The sequence below is a fragment of the Artemia franciscana genome, chromosome 2 (assembly GCF_032884065.1).
Source record: "Artemia franciscana chromosome 2, ASM3288406v1, whole genome shotgun sequence".
NCBI classification, from domain to species: domain Eukaryota; kingdom Metazoa; phylum Arthropoda; class Branchiopoda; order Anostraca; family Artemiidae; genus Artemia; species Artemia franciscana.
The window spans coordinates 21,549,323-21,569,309 of NC_088864.1; the positions used below are offsets into that span (position 1 = coordinate 21,549,323).

The window sequence follows — 19,987 nt, forward strand, 5'->3', positions numbered from 1 at the left end:
CCAAATAACACATCCTCCATTTTAAAGGCCCAAAGATGTTTCCACCTTAGCTGCCTCAAGAAAACTAAAATTGGACGTTTTCTGCCCGCATTTCTAGGACTTTCTTAATAGGATAATGACACGGAAATGCCAAAGAAGCCTTAAACCTTCGCTATTCTTGTGGTCTCCTTTCGAAAAATTAACTAGAGTTTGAGTAATCGAAACGAAATGCTAATATAAAAATCGAGTAAAACTTCTGATTCTTACAGCGAATGTCGCAGAAAAAAGCTGTTATATATGTATATACATAAGTCCTAAAAATCAGGATTTACATGTGAAAGCCTTAATAAACAAAAAAAAAGAAAAATAGAATAAAAAGTTAACAACACTAGAAAACGACACAAAAAGATGTTAAAAACACATTATAAAAAAAAGAAAAAGCGAAAGAAATTACAGTTATTCTTAAGCATGTTTTGTGTTTTTTTTCTGGTATGTGTCAGTTGTTTAATTTTTTCTTTTCTCCTTTTTTCTCGTTGGTAAAGGCTTTTGGATAATTTTTTTCGCAACATTCACTCTCATCGTTAAAATTTGTATCTGTTATAATGTTCTCATTTAGTTTTAAATGGGTAGGCATTGCGTTCAAAGAAATTATTAACTCCTTTTTTTGAAGGTGGAACATTTTTTGGCCTAGAGAGAATATTTAAATTGCTTGCGGGACAAACTTTATTTTTATTCCAGTCCTTAATTAACAAAGGAAGTTTAATTTAACAGCAAATATTAATTTGAGATTATGAAATCAAAATTTATTTTGAGATTGGTCGATTGGAGCCAAAATATTCGTCATAGCACAATCGAATTTACAAAACATAAATTTGATAAGAGTGCTATAAAATTAGAAGTGGCTATGTCTTTTTTTTAGCTAGTTCATAAGCCTTTGTTTAAGCTGCACGTGAGCCCGAGAGATATTTGTCCAAATTCTATTGGAGAAAAACAATTGGAAATTCTATTGGAGAATTACAAATCTAATACCAAGAATATATTGCTAAAAAAAAGCCCACGTGTGTGAGCAATCGATAGTACCTGAACATTAAACTATCCAAGATTTCTCCAGTAGCTATAATGACGAAAATCAATAGACCAGGCTCGCGATAAAAAAAAAGAAGAAAAAACTAAAGACAGCTTTTTCTTATAGCTTTATTGATAAGTAGTTCCTTGGCTGTGGCTCTATTTTATAAGAATATAATACAAAATCACCTTATATCAGGCACATACATATTTTTGGGGGGAAAGGCAGGGCACTTTGAGGGGTGGAGGGTAAAATTTTTAAGATCATGGCGATCATTGTCTTTACGCTAAGGTTTGACTGTTTATCCCAATTTATTAAGAACGACTCCTGAGACACAAGAGCCGTTTGATTAGAAAAATTATTTTATCTTTTAAACTGTTGAAAACTTTAGCTTGAAGAGCAATACATCGAAGAGGAAAGCAACCCCCTCATATATGGATTAATTTCCGTTCTTTTTTAGTTTTAATGTTGTTTCTTACTTTCAGCTGAAAAAAATGTCTTTAATTGAATCCTATCTCGAGCAAAAATATTTATAAGGTTGTCAACTGTTAACAGCAATATTTACAAAATATTTTAGGGTTTCTGTTAGTGGTAGATTTAGAGAAATGAGGGGGTGGTTGTGCCTCCTAGACGTAATTTTTTCGTAACTTGGTTATAATTTTGTTTCGTAAGAGCCCTAGCCAAGCTTTTTCATTATATCCATGTAACCACTAAAAACCAAAATAAGAATCATATTTCTGTTAGGCATGCTATGAAGTATATTTATTATCAATTTAAAAAAAAAGTTATACGAATGGAAGTAAAGAGCGAAGTTGAAACTTAAAACGGACAAAAATTATTACTTCACAGCCTATCCAATACACGTCAATAAAACTAGTACAAATAAACCAACTAATTATGTTTCCTTATGTTTCTAGGATTATAGAAAACTAGCACTTTACTGAATTCTGGAAATCTGGTTGTTTCTAGCTGTACAACAGTGAATTTCAAGCTATGATACAAATTCTAAAGCTAGTCTATAGTCCTAACACTATCAAAATGGCTTTACTTCGAATGTGTCTACAAACTAATCACGACATCTCCTTTTCAGAACCAAACCTAGGCAGGTGTTTTTCAAAATCTAGGCAGGAGCAAAAAACTAAAGGGGTAAGGATACCCCTTCCCCTTGATTACCACCATTAGAACTAGCACATAGGCTTCATCGCAGAGTGAAGTTTGAAGGTTCAATTCAATAATGTTGATCATTCAAGCTTAATTTCTGGCAGATTTTTAATTGAAAAGTTCTTAGTTTTAGTTATTTTGTTTTTACAATAATCTTTTAATTTTAAGATAAGTAGGCGATTTATGAAACTTACAAAGAGGGTTTGGAGGAGGAGTATATGTGAGGAGTTTTTATAAGCCTCAAATTAAGGGCTCTGGACCATAATTATTCCACTTAAGACGTGGCACCAAAAGCGCCGTTCTAGTGCTTTATGGCACTTCTGGATGGTAAAATTAATAAAAAGCACGTAGATATGAGTAATAGCTTTAAAGTTAGCCTTCCCTGGATATACTTAAGAAAATGAGTGCATCACATTTTCAAAAATAGTGGATTATCTGAAAAGTAATCATGAAAAAGGGAAAAACCACGATTTAAAAAAATAAAAGCAGGAATTGAACGCATTATAATCTAATTTGAAGTCCAGGGCTGTACTAACAGAACCACACCTCTAATAATCTAATTTAATATATAGATGTTTGTAGTACTGGAATTGCGTAGCTTGTTAAGGGGGCCTATAGAATAATCATGTGGGAGGTGTTCTTGTAAACCTCCAGTTATCGGTTTTGAATCATAATTATACCGTTTTATACTTTCAAGATTTTACACAAAGTGGCATCAAAAGTATCGTTTTCAGTGCTTTTTCTCACTTATGAATGGTAAAATTGATAAAAAGCACGTAGAGTTGAGTAAAATTTTCAGATGATTCATTAAACATCACTCTAAGAAGTTCTGGTAGCCCAATAGCCCCAGCTTTCCCACTTGAGATATTGCACTAAAAGTGCCGTTTTTAGTACCATTTGAAACTTGCAGATGGTTCAATTTATAGGAAGAATATAAATATAAGCTCTATTCTTATATGAGCTATCAAAAATCTATCTACGATGTTTTGGTAGCCCCCCCCCCCTTGAGAAATGACATAAAAAGTGCCCTTTTTCGTGCAATATGGCACTTGCGGATGGCTGAATTTACATAAACCATGTATATATGAGATATAGCTTTTTAATGAGCTCTTAAGAATCTCTCTATGATGTTCTGTTAACCCACTAGGCCTAGAAAAAAAGAAGAAAAAAAAGGACAGTTTTAACTTTTTTAGCTTCTAGTTACTATGGGCTGTGGTTCCTCTTTACTATGTTGCATATAATGCTTCAGCCATGACAAAGAATTCATTGCACATTTTCCCAAGAAACTAGTTAACATTGAAATCTGTGAAATCTAATAGATGGTAGAATTTTTAAAAAACCTAGTAAATATAAACTCCAGCTTATAATTGAGCAATTAAACATCTATCTACGATGGTGTGGTAGCCTGCTAATGTTTCACTAGCTTACTGGTGAGAAGACGATTTATGAAACTCAATAATGGGGTTGGGAGGGGTTGTGTACGGGAGGGATTCTTTTAAACCTCCAGATGCAATTTCCAAGGGGTTTGAGGCTTTTTTTCAAAATCACCGTAAATTTCTTTTTGCAATAAACTTTTACTTTTATGACGAAGCGAAATAATAGTTACCATTCCTGAATCAGTGTCAGAAGGCAATTTTTTTCATTAAGCAGTTTTATTCAAACACGTTTTAACTTTTTGTTACTATGGGCTATGGTAGAATTGGTAGAATGGTAGAATTGTTAAAAAAAAAAGCACGTTGACATGAGCAATAGCTTTCAAACATAACTTAGTTTAGCCTCAATGTTTTCCACTTGAGACATGGCACCAAAAATATCGTTTTTAATGTCATTTGGAACTTGCAGATGGTGGAATTTCTAGGAATAACGTAGCTATGGGCAATATCTTTTATATGAGCTATAAAAAAAATCTGTTACTATGTTCTGGTAGCCTGCTAGCACCTCCACTTGAGAAATGGCACAAAAAGGGCTATTTTAGTGCTATATGACACTTGCAGATGGCGGAATTTATAAAAAGCACGTAGATATAAGGCATAGCTTTTGGAAGAGCTATTAAGGATCTCTCTATGATGCTCTGGTATCCCACTAGGCCTGAAAAAACTAAAACTAAAAAAAAACGAGTATACAAATCAGTGCTATCGATGAAAAAAAGCGATTTTCTTTGTTGTTCAAGGAGGGGGGTTGTAATTTCCCTACTTAAGGTTTTCGACCATGCTGATTCCAATGGTACACTTGTCATTTTAATCTGATGCCATTTCAAGGGGGTTGAGGCTTTTTTTTGAAAATCACCGTAAATTTCTTTTTGCAATAAACTTTTACTTTTACGACGAAGCGAAATAATAGTTACCATTCCTGAATCAGTGTCAGAAGGCAATTTTTTCATTAAGCAGTTTTTTTTTCAAACACGTTTTAACTTTTAGTTACTATGGGCTATGGTTCGCTCTTTATTAGGTTGCAGCTACCGCTGCAACCTAGTAAAGATCTATATGAGCTGCTGTTACCCTGACACTTGAAATCGCAACTTCATGGCACCCTCAACGGTGCTGTTGTCTTGTCTGTAGGCTGTGGCTGATTTTCTGCTGGAAAAAGAATATGGGCAGATATTCTTGATTTTTTAAATATATGCGTTAGAATGGATATAACCATGAAGGTGGTTTGAAAGTATTGACGAATTGTTTGGAACGTCGGGACTTGACCAAACATCCAGCGAACAGTTTTGTGACTTTGAAATCGTATAGAGAAGATCCCGATAATCACAAATAGTTAGTGTATCTGCAACCATTATAAGCTTGCAAGAAATCCACTCAGGTTCAATGAGGTCCATTGTCCGTCCACTGTAGCCCCGCCCCTAGAATCTTTAACTGAAAATGAAATAGGGAGAAATATTTGCATAATCCTTACAATTGACAACCGGATAGGGTGAATTGTTGGAAAGACCGGGACAACCCGAAAGGGCTATGAATTACCATATTCTATACCAGCGAAACAGGGGAAAGAAGAAAAGCGAAAGTTAAGTGTTCCCACATCCGGCATGCAAAATTTTCACTACCTCGTACGTTTCGACGTCGAAAAGAACTTTGTTAAGTATTGCATTCTGTTTCTGACTGAAGCTGCCGTTGGTTCAAATAAACAGATTACACTCTACCAAGGGTGCATCCAGGAATTTTGTCCGGGGAGAGGATACAATAAAAAACTTTAAAAAACGCATCAACAATTTCCTTATATGCATTTTTGTTAGGTTTTTACGAGCCAGACATAATTTTGGTGGGTTTTGAAACCCCTTACCCACTCCCCGGGATATGGCCTTGTCCGCTAGGTGCTCGGAGTAAATAGAAATAAATAAATAAATATATACTGAAAGACTAAATACCAGCCGGAAAATTTTGACATAACCAGGAAAAAAGAAAGTACAAAGTTTAATTCACTGAGCATTGATGATACTCATTAATAAGCCTTTTTTTATTTATTAACGCAGTTTTCCTATTTCGGGGTCACCTTCCTTGCACTGCTTGGTCAGCATTACTTTTTTGCAACATTTCACTTTCGTACTCTGTGTGCTGTGTATTTTCTATTCACTTGTTTCGTCACTTTGACAAGTTAAACTTTATTGTTGTTTCTCTCATTCATCCATCCCTTCAGAGTTTGTAGCCTGACATTTAACAAAGTTTACAAATTTAATGGGGGAAGACAATGATCTTCTAGCGCATGACACTTACAAATACCACTTCCCTGGCATGTGTGACTTAAAGTGTGCTCTCACAAACTCCCAATTTTATTTGTTTCGATTATGATTGCTTAAATAAAAATTTAAGATCGACCCTGTATTCACAATTTACCTATGTAATCCTCCATGTCGGACCTCAGCCAATCACTGATCTTCCACTCCAAAAACAATACTATGGTGTTATGCCATGAATATCTGAAGCCTGAAGTCAAGCAAGTATTTCTCATTTCACGCTCAACAAGTTTTATTAAAATGGTGATGAATTTTATGCAGTTTTGGGAAGTCTAACCCGTTGTCTCATGGCTCAGGGATCGGGTTGATACAATCAAGAAGTTTTTTGGGTCAGGAAAGGGGATGGTAAAGAGATTTCTTCTGGTTCTTACAAAAAAGTATACACTTCTTTATTTTTTTTTCTTTCAAATTTTTTAACCTGACGTTTGACAGGCTCTTTAGCTCAAAATATATTCAAAACGCATTACAAAATGCAGCGGAACTACATTGTGCTTTAACAAGTTATAATCTATCAAGCAAAGAAAAAACTTTCAGGGAATGAAATAAAAGAAGATAGAATTAGGTAAATGAGGATAAAACGGTAGTAAAATAACCTGAGGTGCAACTTACAAGGCCATATACGGGGGGAGGGAGGAGTTCCAGATTTGGATCCTCCTCTCTCAAAATTTTTGTCTGCCTCGTAAAATCACGACACATACTAAACAAATGCTGGGTAGGCCCTAGACAACTGATGAACTGAGCTAATGCGAGACTGTATAGTATGCCTTACGCCACAAAAAAAAAGAAAAAAAAAAAAAAAAATATCATCCACATTAAAATTTTCAGGAGCCTTTCATTTATCTTGACTTCTACAGCGCTTCTAGTCAAAGAACGGAATTACAGTCTTAATTGACGCATAATTCAAAATTCTATTGTTTGTTGTTTATAGAAATGAACATGATCAAATGAGCGTGTCCAGGGCGTTCGACGCAATTGCAAAGATCTTCAATTTTTTTACAGAGACTGGATACAAAATGATTATATTATTAATTCCAAAACATAAAACAATTCAGTAGGAATATTATCTGAGACTATTGTGGTACAATGGTGTCAGATAACTGCCAATGGGAGTAGAATCCTCCCTTCTTCCCTGAGGACTTATGAGGCTTTCCTTTCTTCTGAAACCGGTAGACTTATTTCATTATAGTGTATGAATTTGGTTAATGCCCTTAAAAACGTATACATACCGTGTGTCCTGCAGTTCGCATGGAATCACGCGTCGGGCTGCTGGATAAACTTGGAAATTAATTCTGATATTAATTGGATATTAATTTGGGCAAGGTAAACAGAAAGGGTGTGGAAAAGCACAGGATGACTCTACCTCATCCCCCCATTGCACTTCCTGGCTGAAGGGCTTTGAGATGGAGATCAGCACCACAGGTTCGAACCTTAAGGATCTAGTGCCGCATCCTTTACCTTTTTTCCCTTTTTTTATTACGTTGATGTACTAAACACGGGCGCTATAGTGTTGCGTCAGACCCAGGTGTGTGAAAAAACGTCTTGAGGGGCTAGAAGCTCTACTTGTACACCCCCTTTCTGCCCGGTTAAGTTTATTCAGGCATCACTACTCCCTAGTACCAAGGTCGTATCTTTAGTACGAAGAAAACTTTAGAAAACGCACCACAAGTTTGTTTACATGGATTTTTGTTACGATTTTACGAGTCAAACAAAAATTTCGGGGGAGGAGAGGATTTTAAACCTCTCTACCCCCTGGATACGTTCCAGCCTATTACAAATACATTTAACTGAAATGTTCCATGTTTTAGTTCACATAAGGTCTAATAAATTTAATTGTATCAGATGCTGCCTTTATATTTGTTCATATTCTCATGCGTCTCTTAAACGTCACAACACTGTTAGTCTATCCACATTACTAATTTGTCGACATAACTAAGTTTCTTAATCGAATGCATGTTATTATTGTCAGCTTTTAACTAATTGTTTAATGAAACCCAGTAGATACGGTGCAATCTATCAGAAAAGCTTTATACTTAAAAAGGCACTAAATGTACATTCCTCTCTCTATTAATGTCAAAATTAGAAAGCACTTACAAAGTATTCCTGATAATTTAGATTTCCTTTGAGTTGCCAAGGACACACATTTTCCTTATTCAGATCGTGAAGACAAAAGGGAAGTTTCAAGGATATAAGAAATTAATGTGATGGTGTTAACAGTGTCGCAATATTAAATATAAAAAAATTTCGCTTCAAGGGGGTTTGGACTCTGTCCTGAAAGTGCCCTACTGAATATAGTCTAATGTGATTTTTGACAGGAGCAGGAACGCTATCACTTGACTCTCCTAAAGGAGTCATTCCCTCTGATCTCCTCCAAAGAAAAGCTGACCCGGAACACGATGCTTCCTAGCCAAAAATAAATCCCAGAACTTTTGTAGATGGTACTAAAGAGTATGGGTAACTTATAAAAGTGGAAATGAGGGTTAGTGTCTTCAAAAGACCATCAATGCCATCTAGAGTTTGTCGCCTCTTGGAATTTTTTCAAGCTTTGTAATCGTTTTCTGCTAGAAACTGAAATCAGAAACTTATAACTACACTAAATTTGCGAATTCAATTAATGTTTCTTCTTAAAAAATGCAAGGAGACGCAAGTTAAGCCGGTTAAAGTAAGTTTTAGGTCTTTAAGCTAAACTTCAGGAAGGCTGCTAATTTCTATGTTTCGTTTATTTTAAACAAATCCTGGAACCAGTATTAGAATTTTGTCTCAGGGAGGAGGTGGAGTTGCAGAAATATTATTTACTGAATCCCTTGCCAAACCCTTGCATATGTAGACTTTGCCGCCCACTATCGCATCATCAATACTGTAAATATTACAATTTTAGCCCACAAATGTTATAATTTGAGCTTGTTTTGCCACCCCCTGCTGTGTCTCCCGGGGCCCTAGAACCAACCCTTTCACACCCTGATCTCAGCAAGAACTCAGCTCATATTTGTGCCCTTTATATTCTATTAAGTAAAAAAAATTAGTTTTTTAACTGAAAGTAAGGAGCGACATTAAAACTTAAAACGAACAGAAATTACTCCGTATATGACATGGGTTGTCCCCTCCGCAATCCCTCGCTCTTTACGCTAAAGTTTTTAATTGTTTTAAAAGGTAGAATTGTGGCAAACAGTCAAACTTTAGCGCAAAGAGCGAGGGATTGCGGAGGGGACAGCCCATTTCATATACGGAGTAATTTCTGTTCGTTTTAATTTGGCTCTCCACACATAAATTATTAAAATGAAATTTGCATATTAATCCTTTTTTTTTGGCTAAATGGCTTTCTGTTAGTTTTGATCAGACGATTTGAGAAATAAGGAGTGGGGAAGGAGGCCTAGCTGCCCTCCAATTTTTCGGTTACTTAAAAAGGGAACTAGAACTTTTAATTTTTAAGGAACGTTTTTATTAGTAAAAAAATATACGTAACTTAAGAATTAACTTACGTAACAAACTTTTATATTCTTATATTTTTATTATGTATAAGAGGGGGTTTGTCCCCTCGTTAATACCTCGCTCTTTACACTAAATCTTAAGTTTTGTCCCAATTCTTTAAGAATGATCCCTTCAGAAAGGCCGTAGGATAAACAGTTTAAATTACTAAAAAAATTTATCTCCTCCTAAATACCTCGCTCTTTATGCTAAAGTATTTTTAGAACCCTCATATTCGTAATAATCTCTGTTCGTTTTAAGTTTTAATGCTACTCCTTACTTCCAATTGAAAAAAAAACTTTTTTATGTTTATTTTTTCATTTTTTTTATTTATAGTAATGCTAGAAAATCCCGCGCCCTTTTCATTGAATGTCTCCTCCCCCATGACATTCCTCCAAGAAAATGTCCTCCCACATAGGCCCCTCCCCTCAACCCCACCCCCAAACCCCAAAAAATCCCCTGAAAACGTCTGTACACTTCCCAATAACCATTACTGTATGTAAACACTGGTCAAAGTTTATAACTTGCAGCCCCTCCCCCAGGGACTGTGGGGGAGTAAGTCATCCTCAAAGACATAGTTCTTATGGTTTTCGACTATGCCGAACAAAATAGCTATCTAAAAATTTTGATCCGTTGACTTTGGGAAAAATGACCGTGGGAGGGGGCCTAGATGCCCTCCAATTTTTTTGGTCACTTAAAAAGGGCACTAGAACTTTTCATTTCCGTGAGAGTGAGCCCTCTAGAACCACTTGGTCGATACGATGACCCCTGGGGAAAAAAACAAACAAACAAACAAAACAAATAAACACGCACCCGTGATCTGTCTTCTGGCAAAAAATTCGAAATTCCACATTTTTGTAGATAAGAGCTTGAAATTTTTACTATAGGGTTCTCTGATACGCTGAATGCGATGGTGTCGTTAAGATTCTATGACTTTTAGGGGGTGTTTCCCCCTATTTTCCAAAATAAGGCAAATTTTTTCAGGCTCGTAACTTTTGATGACAAAGACGAAATTTGATGAAATTGTATATTTAAAATCAGAATGAAAATTCGATTCTTTTGATGTATCTTTTAGCATCAAAATTCCGTTTTTTAGAGTTTCGTTTACTATTGAGCCGGGTCGCTCCTTACTACAGTTCGTTACCACGAACTGTTTGATATTTGATTCAATTTCTGGAGAGGGGGACAGGAAATCAAAACTTTCTTTCATTAGTCTAATGCATAAGGGGTTTGCGGGATTCACTCAATTACACCCGATCAACAACTGTTGATATTCGAGTAAAACCAAACGAAAATATTGAAAAACGGTATAATATTTCAAATAAAGCAGCGGAGAATAACAAAAAGACTTTTTTCACAAACAAAACCAAAACGATAAAAACTTTTGTTTTGTTTTCCTTCTTCTTATATGATTTATTCAGTTCAGTTTAGTTTTTTTTCCCTGTTGGTAAAGGCTTCTGGAAGTGAAGCCAAAATATTCGAATTCTTATTGAAGAAAGCTGTTTTTCTTTGCACCGTCTTATTTGAAATACTAACTTATACTTTACCGAATGACTCAAGAACAATCCGAGTGGTTAGTTCCTTGGCCTAATTAAATAAAAAAAAACTAATTCTTTTTAAATGAAAGTAAGGAGCAACATTAAAACTTAAAACGAACAGAAATTACTCCGTATATGAAAGGGGCTTTTCCTCCTCAACGACCCGCTTCTTATATGATTTTATCAGTTCAGTTTAGTTTTTTTGCCTGTTGGTAAAGGCTTCTGGAAGTGAAGCCAAAATATTCGAATTCTTATTGAAGAAAGCTGTTTTCTTTGCACCGTCTTATTTGAAATATTATACCCATTTATCCATATTTTTAAATGATTTTATATACAAGTGGAAAAGCAGTTTGGTGTAAGAGATTATCTGTATTCGATTCTCTATGCTCGCCTTCTTACAGAGAATTAAATAGAAAAAACAAGTTTTTTTTAAATGAAAGTAAGGAGCAACATTAAAACTTAAAACGAACAGAAATTACTCCGTATATGAAAGGGACTTTTCCTCCTCAACGGCCCGCTCTTTACGCTAAAGTTTGACTCTTTCTCTTAACTCTGTTTTTAAAACAGTAAAAAACTTGGAGGGTTTGCCCCCTCCTCAATACTCCGTTATTTACGCAAAAAAAGTGTTTTCCCAACTATTTAAGAATGATTCCTGAAACACAAGGGCCGTCTAATTAGAAAAATTAAATAAAAAAAAACAAGTTTTTTTAAATGAAAGTAAGGAGCAACATTAAAACTTAAAACGAATAGAAATTACTCCGTATATAAAAGGGGCTTTTCTTCCTCAACGCCTTGCTCTTTACGCTAAAGTTTAACTCTTTCTCTTAACTATATTTTTAAAACAGTAAGAAACTTTAGCGTAAAGAGCGGGGCGTTGAGGAGGAAAAGCCCCTTTCATATACGGAGTAGTTTCTGTTCGTTTTAAGTTTCAATGTTGCTCCTTGCTTTCGTTTAAAAAAACTGTTTTTTTGTTTAATTTCTGGACGTTTTTGAATTAATGCATGTTTTGATCTTGGCTCTCCGCACATAAATAATTAAAACGAAATTTGCATATTAATATTAATCGGAAGTCTTTGAGAAAAAAGGAGCGAGGGAGGAGACCTAGTTGCCCTCCAATTTTTTGATTACTTAAAAAAGCAACTAGAACTTTTAATTTTTTACAAACGTTTTCATTGGTAAAAAATATACTTAACTTACGAAAAAACATTAGATACACCAAAAGAACTGGATTTTCATGCTTATTCCAAACGCATACATTAAGCTTAATATTCTTAAATGTTCAGATATTTATTAAGTTTAACGTTACATATCCAGGGCTACGAGACTGAGATAATTTTACTGGTTTTCGAAAAATAAAGGAAACACCTCCAAAAAGCCAAGGATCTGAATGAAAATGACACTGCTGGAGTCAGTATATCAGAGAACCCCTAATGCAGAGGTTTCAAGCTACTATCTACAAAACTGTGGAGGTTATTTATTTGTTGCCAGAGGATAGCAATTAAATTAATTATTCTCAATTAAACAGTTATTATTAGTATTATAAATTATTAGTTAATTTATTATTAAAAAGCCAAAAATATTCAAGAAACAATATAATTATAAAAGACTGACTTATTATTAGCGTACAATCCTTTAGCAAGACGAACTTTTATGATTCTAGAATTAGTCACAGGTTTCTTATATACACCTTTGTTTAGAGGCCAACCTGCTCTTATTAAATTGTCTGGTATCCCAATAAAAGCGAAACAAACGAAGTTTAAACCTTGTAGGTGTAATAAAAAATTTCTAGAGCTGACTCTGAATTATGGACTCTCATTTAAAATCTTTTTTTCCAATTACCGAAAAAGTTTTTTCTGCCAATTCTAAATGTACAACTTGTATTAGTTTCGGTGTTATCAGCTAGAGATTATTTCTGTTATTAAATTTCTTTCAAAAAAAGAGATCTATGGCGAATATTTCTTTTATAGGTTTATTTTAAGCGATACACTAACCTCCCAAAAATTTTAATATTTGGGATGAGTGTCAAATGAATAGAGCTTAGAATTTTACTTAAATTTAAAACGTTGATTTGTACTCATTTTATGCGTTGGCAGTTGGCAACCCTGGTCCCTTCGACTGAAAGGATTCAATGCTCATAATTTTTTTTTTAATTTGGACCGAAATGAATAGGAGAACACCAAGGGAGCATAATCTTTCAAAATACTCAGAAACCTATGTGTGGAAGTTTCCCCTGTGTATGAGTAAGTCTAAGCAGGTGTTTCAATGCTTGAGATACCAAAAAAAGTAGACGAGGAGGGGGAGTACAAATACGCGGAGTTAACTCATATTACGATTCGTTAATACTTGAAGTACAAATATTCAGCTTGCTTTGAGTTTTGGGTCGCATCACCGCTCAAACCATCTAAGAGGTGGAATCGTCTATTCACAAAAATCTAGAGGGGGAATATATTTTCAGAATCTAAGGGAGAGAATACAAAAAACATCTAGGGGGCAGATGTCCAAAGCACCCAACAATTGGCAAAACTTAGAGATGGTACATAAGCACGGATCGACTGAGTCTTCTGCATAAGCCAGGTGTTGAGTCACATCATGACTCAATACAATTTAAGAAATGGTCCTTGAGCTTAGATCAACTGGACTCGAGTTTAGTTTTGAATCATGACTCAACATCATCCCTTTAGACCAAGTTGCAGAAGGTAAGGCTTCCAAGCTATGAATGCAAGGTTTTTTAAACATAACAGCTCCATACTGAAATATAGCCAAATAAAATTAAAACTTGAAACATCTTAAAATGCTTCAAGATATGGCAGGGGACATTCCACACTAAGAAAATTAATAGACAAATTTATATCGTCAAATTTTGTTTAACAACCATGTATATATAGTTGTTTGATAACCATTACGGATATAAAAGTATCGATATTTCCAAAAAAAGTATCGAGAGACTGGATACCCATTAATTTATATTGTGTGGAACCAACTTACGGGATCATACTGCGAAAGGAAGGTATAATGCAGTTATAAGTGGACTGAGCAAGAAAACTAACATTCGCTAAGGTTGTCAGTGTCGTAAAAACACGATTAAAATAAAAATAAAAACTTATCGTCAGATTCATGTTCTCAAGTATTTAATATTTATCAGTTAGAAGATCGAGCTTCATGTTACCCTACAAGATGTAGTTTTTTTTTAGTTTCTTTTAGGACTTTAAAAAAAGTTTATTGTTCTAATTAAACGGCCCTTGTGTTTCAGGAGTCATTCTTAAGTAAGGGAACAAAGAGTCAAACTTTAGTGCAAAGACCGTAGTATTGAGGAGGGGGCAACCCTCCTCATATCCGTAATAATTTCTGTTTGTTGTAAGTTTAAATATTGCTTCTTACTTTCAGTTGAAAAAACTTTTTTTTTTCAATTTAATCACTTAAAACTCTGTACCTGTAGAAATAAAGAATAAAGAAAACAAGAAAATGCTTACTTAGATTTGTCGTCGAATACATCCCAATTCTGCTGATCAAGGAAAGAAACGAGACTTGATATGGTAAGGAAAAACAACCAAACGCTCATAAAAGTAAACAATATTGCATTGTTCATGATTTAGTTCTAAAGCATATCAAAATTGTGAGCTTTTTGTTTGGAAACTGAGGAACCAAAACGATTTTTGCACGTGATTTCCAAAGATATAGATTTATACCTTGTTTGGCTTCCCGGCCCACTCAGCACTTCAATTATTTATTATTTGCTTTTTAAGAGAAGTTTAGTTTTTTAAGCGAGTCAACTGTGTGACGCACTTCGGTTTGCTTACTTGCTGAAGAAAAATTTATGTGAAATCTTTGGTTGCTGGATAATCTAAAATCACACTTAAAACCCTTGATTTAAAAAAAAAATATGATCTCATAGTTCAAATAGCCCAAAAAGACGAGTGTTTAAGAATTTGTCAGAAAAAAAATTCCCAAAATCCTTCAATAGCAAATAGCAGCTAATGCGTCGTTTAGCTTATATTTCAACGACTATATTTAAAAAACAGTAAATGTAAAAAAATGTTTTCAAAAGGGATTATAAATTAGAAAATATATGTACATATATTTTTACATTCTATAAAAATAAGTGAAAACGAGGGTGCAAAACAAATTGGGCTTTACGCAAAATAGATATGACACCAGTCTAACTTATAAATAAATAATGAAATGAATGTATAAATAAATGAAAAAGAAATAAATAATAATAATAACGTAAAATTTTATAAAAATGATGGAAAGAAAATAAATAAATGAAAAAAGTCAGTGAATTGAGGAGAACGAGTTAAAAAGATCAAGTTATGTTAAGCCCAATCTGGCTTGCACCCTTTATTTTCACTTACACACGTTGTCTCTATAAAAAAAGTGGTTTTCTACTTTTTAATCCATTCCGAAAGCAAAATTTTAATTTTTTTATATCTAAGCTATATTTGTTGTTTTTAAATTTTGGTCTTCTCAAAAAAAATCCGGAAAAAAATGCTAGTTTTCTAAGACAAAAATGTGTCTACATCTCCGTTTATGTTGTTTTATTTATGCAGGGGGAGCATGCAAGAGGTAGCGGGGGTATTTTGATCTTTTATTATTGCACTGTAATTGGAAGTACATATACTAATGTTTTGGAAGAAATAGAACATTCGGAAGTGGTCGAAAAACGGCTCACAAATTTAAATGGCAAAAGCATAAAAAAAGTTAAAAAAAAGTGAGTGAGTTGAGTGAAACAGGTTAAAGAGAGTCTGTTCCAGCAGGAATAATTTGAACAGTCTGGTAGGTCGATTTTGATGGGTCAGTGGTACAGCCTTTCTGTTTTACCCAAGTAATGACGATTAAGTCTCTAAAAGAGGCGTTTCAGGCAATAAATCAGGCCATTCTAGGGTGCAATACGCATTACCAGCTTCCCAATCTTTTTACAGGCATATTTTGTCAGTATACTTCTAAAACTCACAACTCACAACAACACATGCAGCATTTTTTTTTAAAAAAGAAAGAAAACAAACAGACTTACAGACTGTACCTGTTTATGTTTGTATACTTAAATGTATATTTAGTTCCTATGCTGATAGCTACATGTATTTGTGTACCATTATCCAAAAGGCGGGCAAGCTCTTCACCCCTCGCTCGCGACATAAAAACGGATACTATTTTATTGCCTAAAAAAGAAAGTTACATATAATAAACTGGCCTAATATTCGTCACATCTATACTATTTAAAGCAACATTTCGTCCTGATCAGACACAGGGAGGCCTGGCCTCCACTCTATCCCCAAAAAAACAAATATTTGAAAATTTTCCTCACAATGTCCTTCCTATAAATCGCCCATTTTCTATAATTAACCCTCTACGCTAAATAAATTAACGTGGAAAAAATTGTAGGATGCATTGCGTCATTACTAAAAAATTAACGAGGGGGGGGGGGCAGTTCAGTTATATTTTACAGGAAAGGGGACCTCAATTTTCTTACTGTCTACGAAAGGTTTGGCTATTCATTGTGTAGCTTAGACAAGAGACAAGTCAATATTGTAATAACTGAAAAGCCGGGTTCTTGATTATCAAAGTATTAAGAACTACTACTAATACTTCTTGCAGCTGATTGCAGCATAAGCCACCTGGAGCTAGCACAGCTCCACACGCTCCTCCCCCGCCACGATCCATTCTAAACTTGGCTCTTTATCCCTTCCCATATACCAAGAGTCTTGCATGAAAATGGTAAAAACTAAATGATTATTACAATAAATTATGAGATATTAATTTTTTATTAATTTTAATTTTGATAGATTACACTTCAGATTATTTCAGAAATCATACTTTAAGAATAAAGTGCTAAAACCAAAATTTTCAGTTTTCCTGGTTACTCTGGAGTCTTAATGTGACCAGTTCAGCATTGGCATAGGGGTAAAGCCTGGAAGGTCATTGGGATTAGTCTATCTAAAAAATGATAAATTATAAATCAAAATTCAACAAATGAGTAACTCTACAACCTTAAGGGGTAGTGTGCTACTTTTCCCTGGCTACTCGAGTCTTAATGTGACCAGTTCAGCATTGGCATAGCCGAGTAAAGCTTGTCGCCCAAGGATTCAATGAACAAACAAATGTTCATTATAACAAGAGCTAAGAGCTCACATGGCACTTGTCACGAGGTCGGAAGAGCAAAGAGCCAAGAGCTCATATGGCGTGAGGTCTAGCAAAATTCTAAGAATCAAATAGATTGATTTAAAAGGAAAATCAGAGGCTTAATGCCGGCCGGGATTTAAAATAAGAGCTCTGAAACAAGAGGTGCTTCTAAATAACAAAATTCATTACGATCCAATCACCCACTCGCAAGTTAAGAATACCTCATTTTTTATAATTTTCTCTCTCCTTTCAACCCCCCCCTCCCCGGATGGTCGAATCAGGGAAAACAACTTTATCAAGTCAATTTGTGCAGGTCACTGACACGCCTACTAATTTTCATCGTCTTAGCACATCCAGAAGCACCAAACTCGCCAAAGAATTGGACCCCTCTAACTCCCCCAAAGAGAGCGGATCCAGTTCGGTTATGTCAATCGCGTATCTACGATATTTGCTTATTCTACCCACCAAGTGTCATCCCGATCTCTCCACTCTAAGCGTTTTCCGAGATTTCTTACTTCCCCCTCCAACTCCCCCCAATGTAACCAGATTTGGTCGAGATTTAAAGTAAGAGCTCTGAGGCATGAGTTCCTTCTAAATATCAAATTTCATTAAGATCTGGTCACCCGTTCTTAAGTTAAAAATACCTAAGTTTTTCTAATTTTTCCGCCAAACCCCCCCCCACCCACCCCCCAAAGAAAGCGGATCCGTTCCAATTATGTCAGTCACGTATCTAGAGCTTGTGCTTATTCTTCCCATCAAGTTTCATCCCGATCTCTCCACTCTAAGGGTTTTCCAAGATTTCTGGTTTCTGAGACATAAGATTTTTCTATATATCAAGTTTCATTAAGCTCCGGTAACCCATTTGTAAGATAAAGAAACCTCAATTTTTACGTTTTCCGAGATTTCCAGTTTCCCCTACCAGATCCCCCCCCAAATGTCATCGGATCTGGTCGTGATTTAAGATGAGAGCTCTGAAGCACAAAATCCTTCTAAATGTCAAATTTCGTTAAGATCTGATCAACCGTTTGAAGTTAAAATGCCTCATATTTTCTATTTTTCCCAATTACCCCCTCCCCCCAACTCCCCCAAAGAGAGCGAATCCAGTCCGGTTGTGTCAGTCACGTATCTTGGACTTGTGCTTATTCTTCCCACCAAGTTTCATCCTGATCTCTCCACTCTGAGCGTTTTCCAAGGTTTCCGGTTCCCCCCCCCCAATGACACTGGGTTCGGTCGAGAATAAAAATAAGAGATCTCAGTTACGAGGTCCTTCTAAATATGAAATTTCATTAATATCCGATCATTCCTTCGTAAGTTAAAAATGCCTCATTTTTTTCTAATTCTTCCGAATCAGCCCCCCCCCCACTCTCCCCCCAGATAGTCGAATCAGGGAAAGAATTTAATTTATTTAATTTTATTTAATCTGGTCTGGTCCCTGATACGCCTGCCGAATTTCATCGTCCTAGCTTATCTGGAAGTGCCTAAACTAGCAAAACCGGGACAGACAGTCAGACGGGCAGACCGACAGAATTTGCGATCGCTACATGTCACTTAGTTAATACCAAGTGCCATAAAAACCCTCAAACCAAAACCTCTACTACTTTCTTGCATAACGCAAGAAACATAAAAATATTTTGATGAAAATATGCAGTGCTGAGGAGTCTTGATTAAAAGAATAAAGTAAAGATCAATTTGGTTATTTTTGAAAAGCATCTTTATGGTTCTAGTTTATTGGCCGGAATAATTCTTGTTCATGACCTTCATTTGATTCAGTATTCTCCTTGTATTGTATATACAGGTCTTTAAACACGGATGTCAAGATCACATGAAGAATATGACACTATATTTCTTATAAGACATTTTTTTTACCTTCCTCGACGTTAAGACCATTACAACGCAAATGCAAATTAATGCGACGAAACTATCCATTGAGAGTGAAATTAAAATATGCTTAGTCGTAATTGATTAAAATTCAGGACAATAAAGGAAGGCAAAGAGAAAATGTATTAAGAGGAATATTATTTAGGCCTCACTGAGGGTAACCTTGGATCGTATATATTGTTCATAATTCATGTTGTTCTTTTAAGACCAACACCTGTTATGTTTTTGTCGATTAAACGAATCGTTTTGTTTAAAGGGTTGAGTAAAATTAAATAGAATGAACAAAAACAAAACTGTCCCAGCTTCGCTCACTCTGAAATTGAAGAAAATAACGTTGTCCTAACTCAAAAGTAAACTTCTTAGGTAAGACTAGTAAACTAAAGACTATTTAGTGCCAAACTCGTATAAAACCTGAAAGTATCCTTTCGAGTCTTGAGATGGAAATTTTTGTATTTCTACTCGGTTTCTAAAAAATAATTCTGGAAAATCCAATCTAGAATCCCAAAACCTGAATTTTTTGTTACGGAAATTTTCGATTTCGATCCCATTTTCTAAAATTTAGTTTGCATTTAGGGGCTTGGGACCCTAAGTAGACTAAAACTAGTATAGCAGCTGTCTGACTCATGAGTTGGGGGAAGGATGGTGATTCCAGTCTTGTTACTTGCATATCTACAAGGAAGGGTTGTCACACCACAATTAAATCTGATAGGAAATAAAAGTCTGAATTCCATTGTAGTGCCTTTGTGTTGTTAGGACGCAATTCGAAATCTCTTAGGGATTTAGGGGGGCTAAGTTCTTACCCTTTGGGCATAAGCCAGAAAAGAAAGCCGAATCTGCACCAAACCAAGTAAGGAATAAGAGCTACTACTCTACTAGTTATACTTTTGCCGGATAAGAATCCAAGTCAATCTCTAGAGGGGACGGAAAGGAAAAGAGGGCAATAAATTCTTGTCATCACAAAAAATAGCGCATAGGGTTACCAGATTTCATTCAAATATTGCGGATAAAATGGAAGAAGAAAGATCCTTCAGAGCCATTGACGTGCATAAGATA

General features: G+C 35.2%; 1 protein-coding gene across 3 annotated transcripts in view; it reads right to left on the reverse strand.

The window, feature by feature from the left end:
- Nucleotides 1–19,987, reverse strand: part of LOC136038628 (E3 ubiquitin-protein ligase goliath-like) — a 92,716-nt gene that overhangs the window by 55,285 nt on the left and 17,444 nt on the right. For 2 of the 3 annotated variants that reach the window (XM_065721885.1, XM_065721867.1), the window contains exon 2: nt 15,951–16,095. In XM_065721885.1, the coding sequence (XP_065577957.1) occupies nt 15,951–16,095 (145 nt within the window). The remainder of the gene's footprint in view (nt 1–15,950; nt 16,096–19,987) is intronic. The other variant, XM_065721877.1, reaches the window with a different exon arrangement.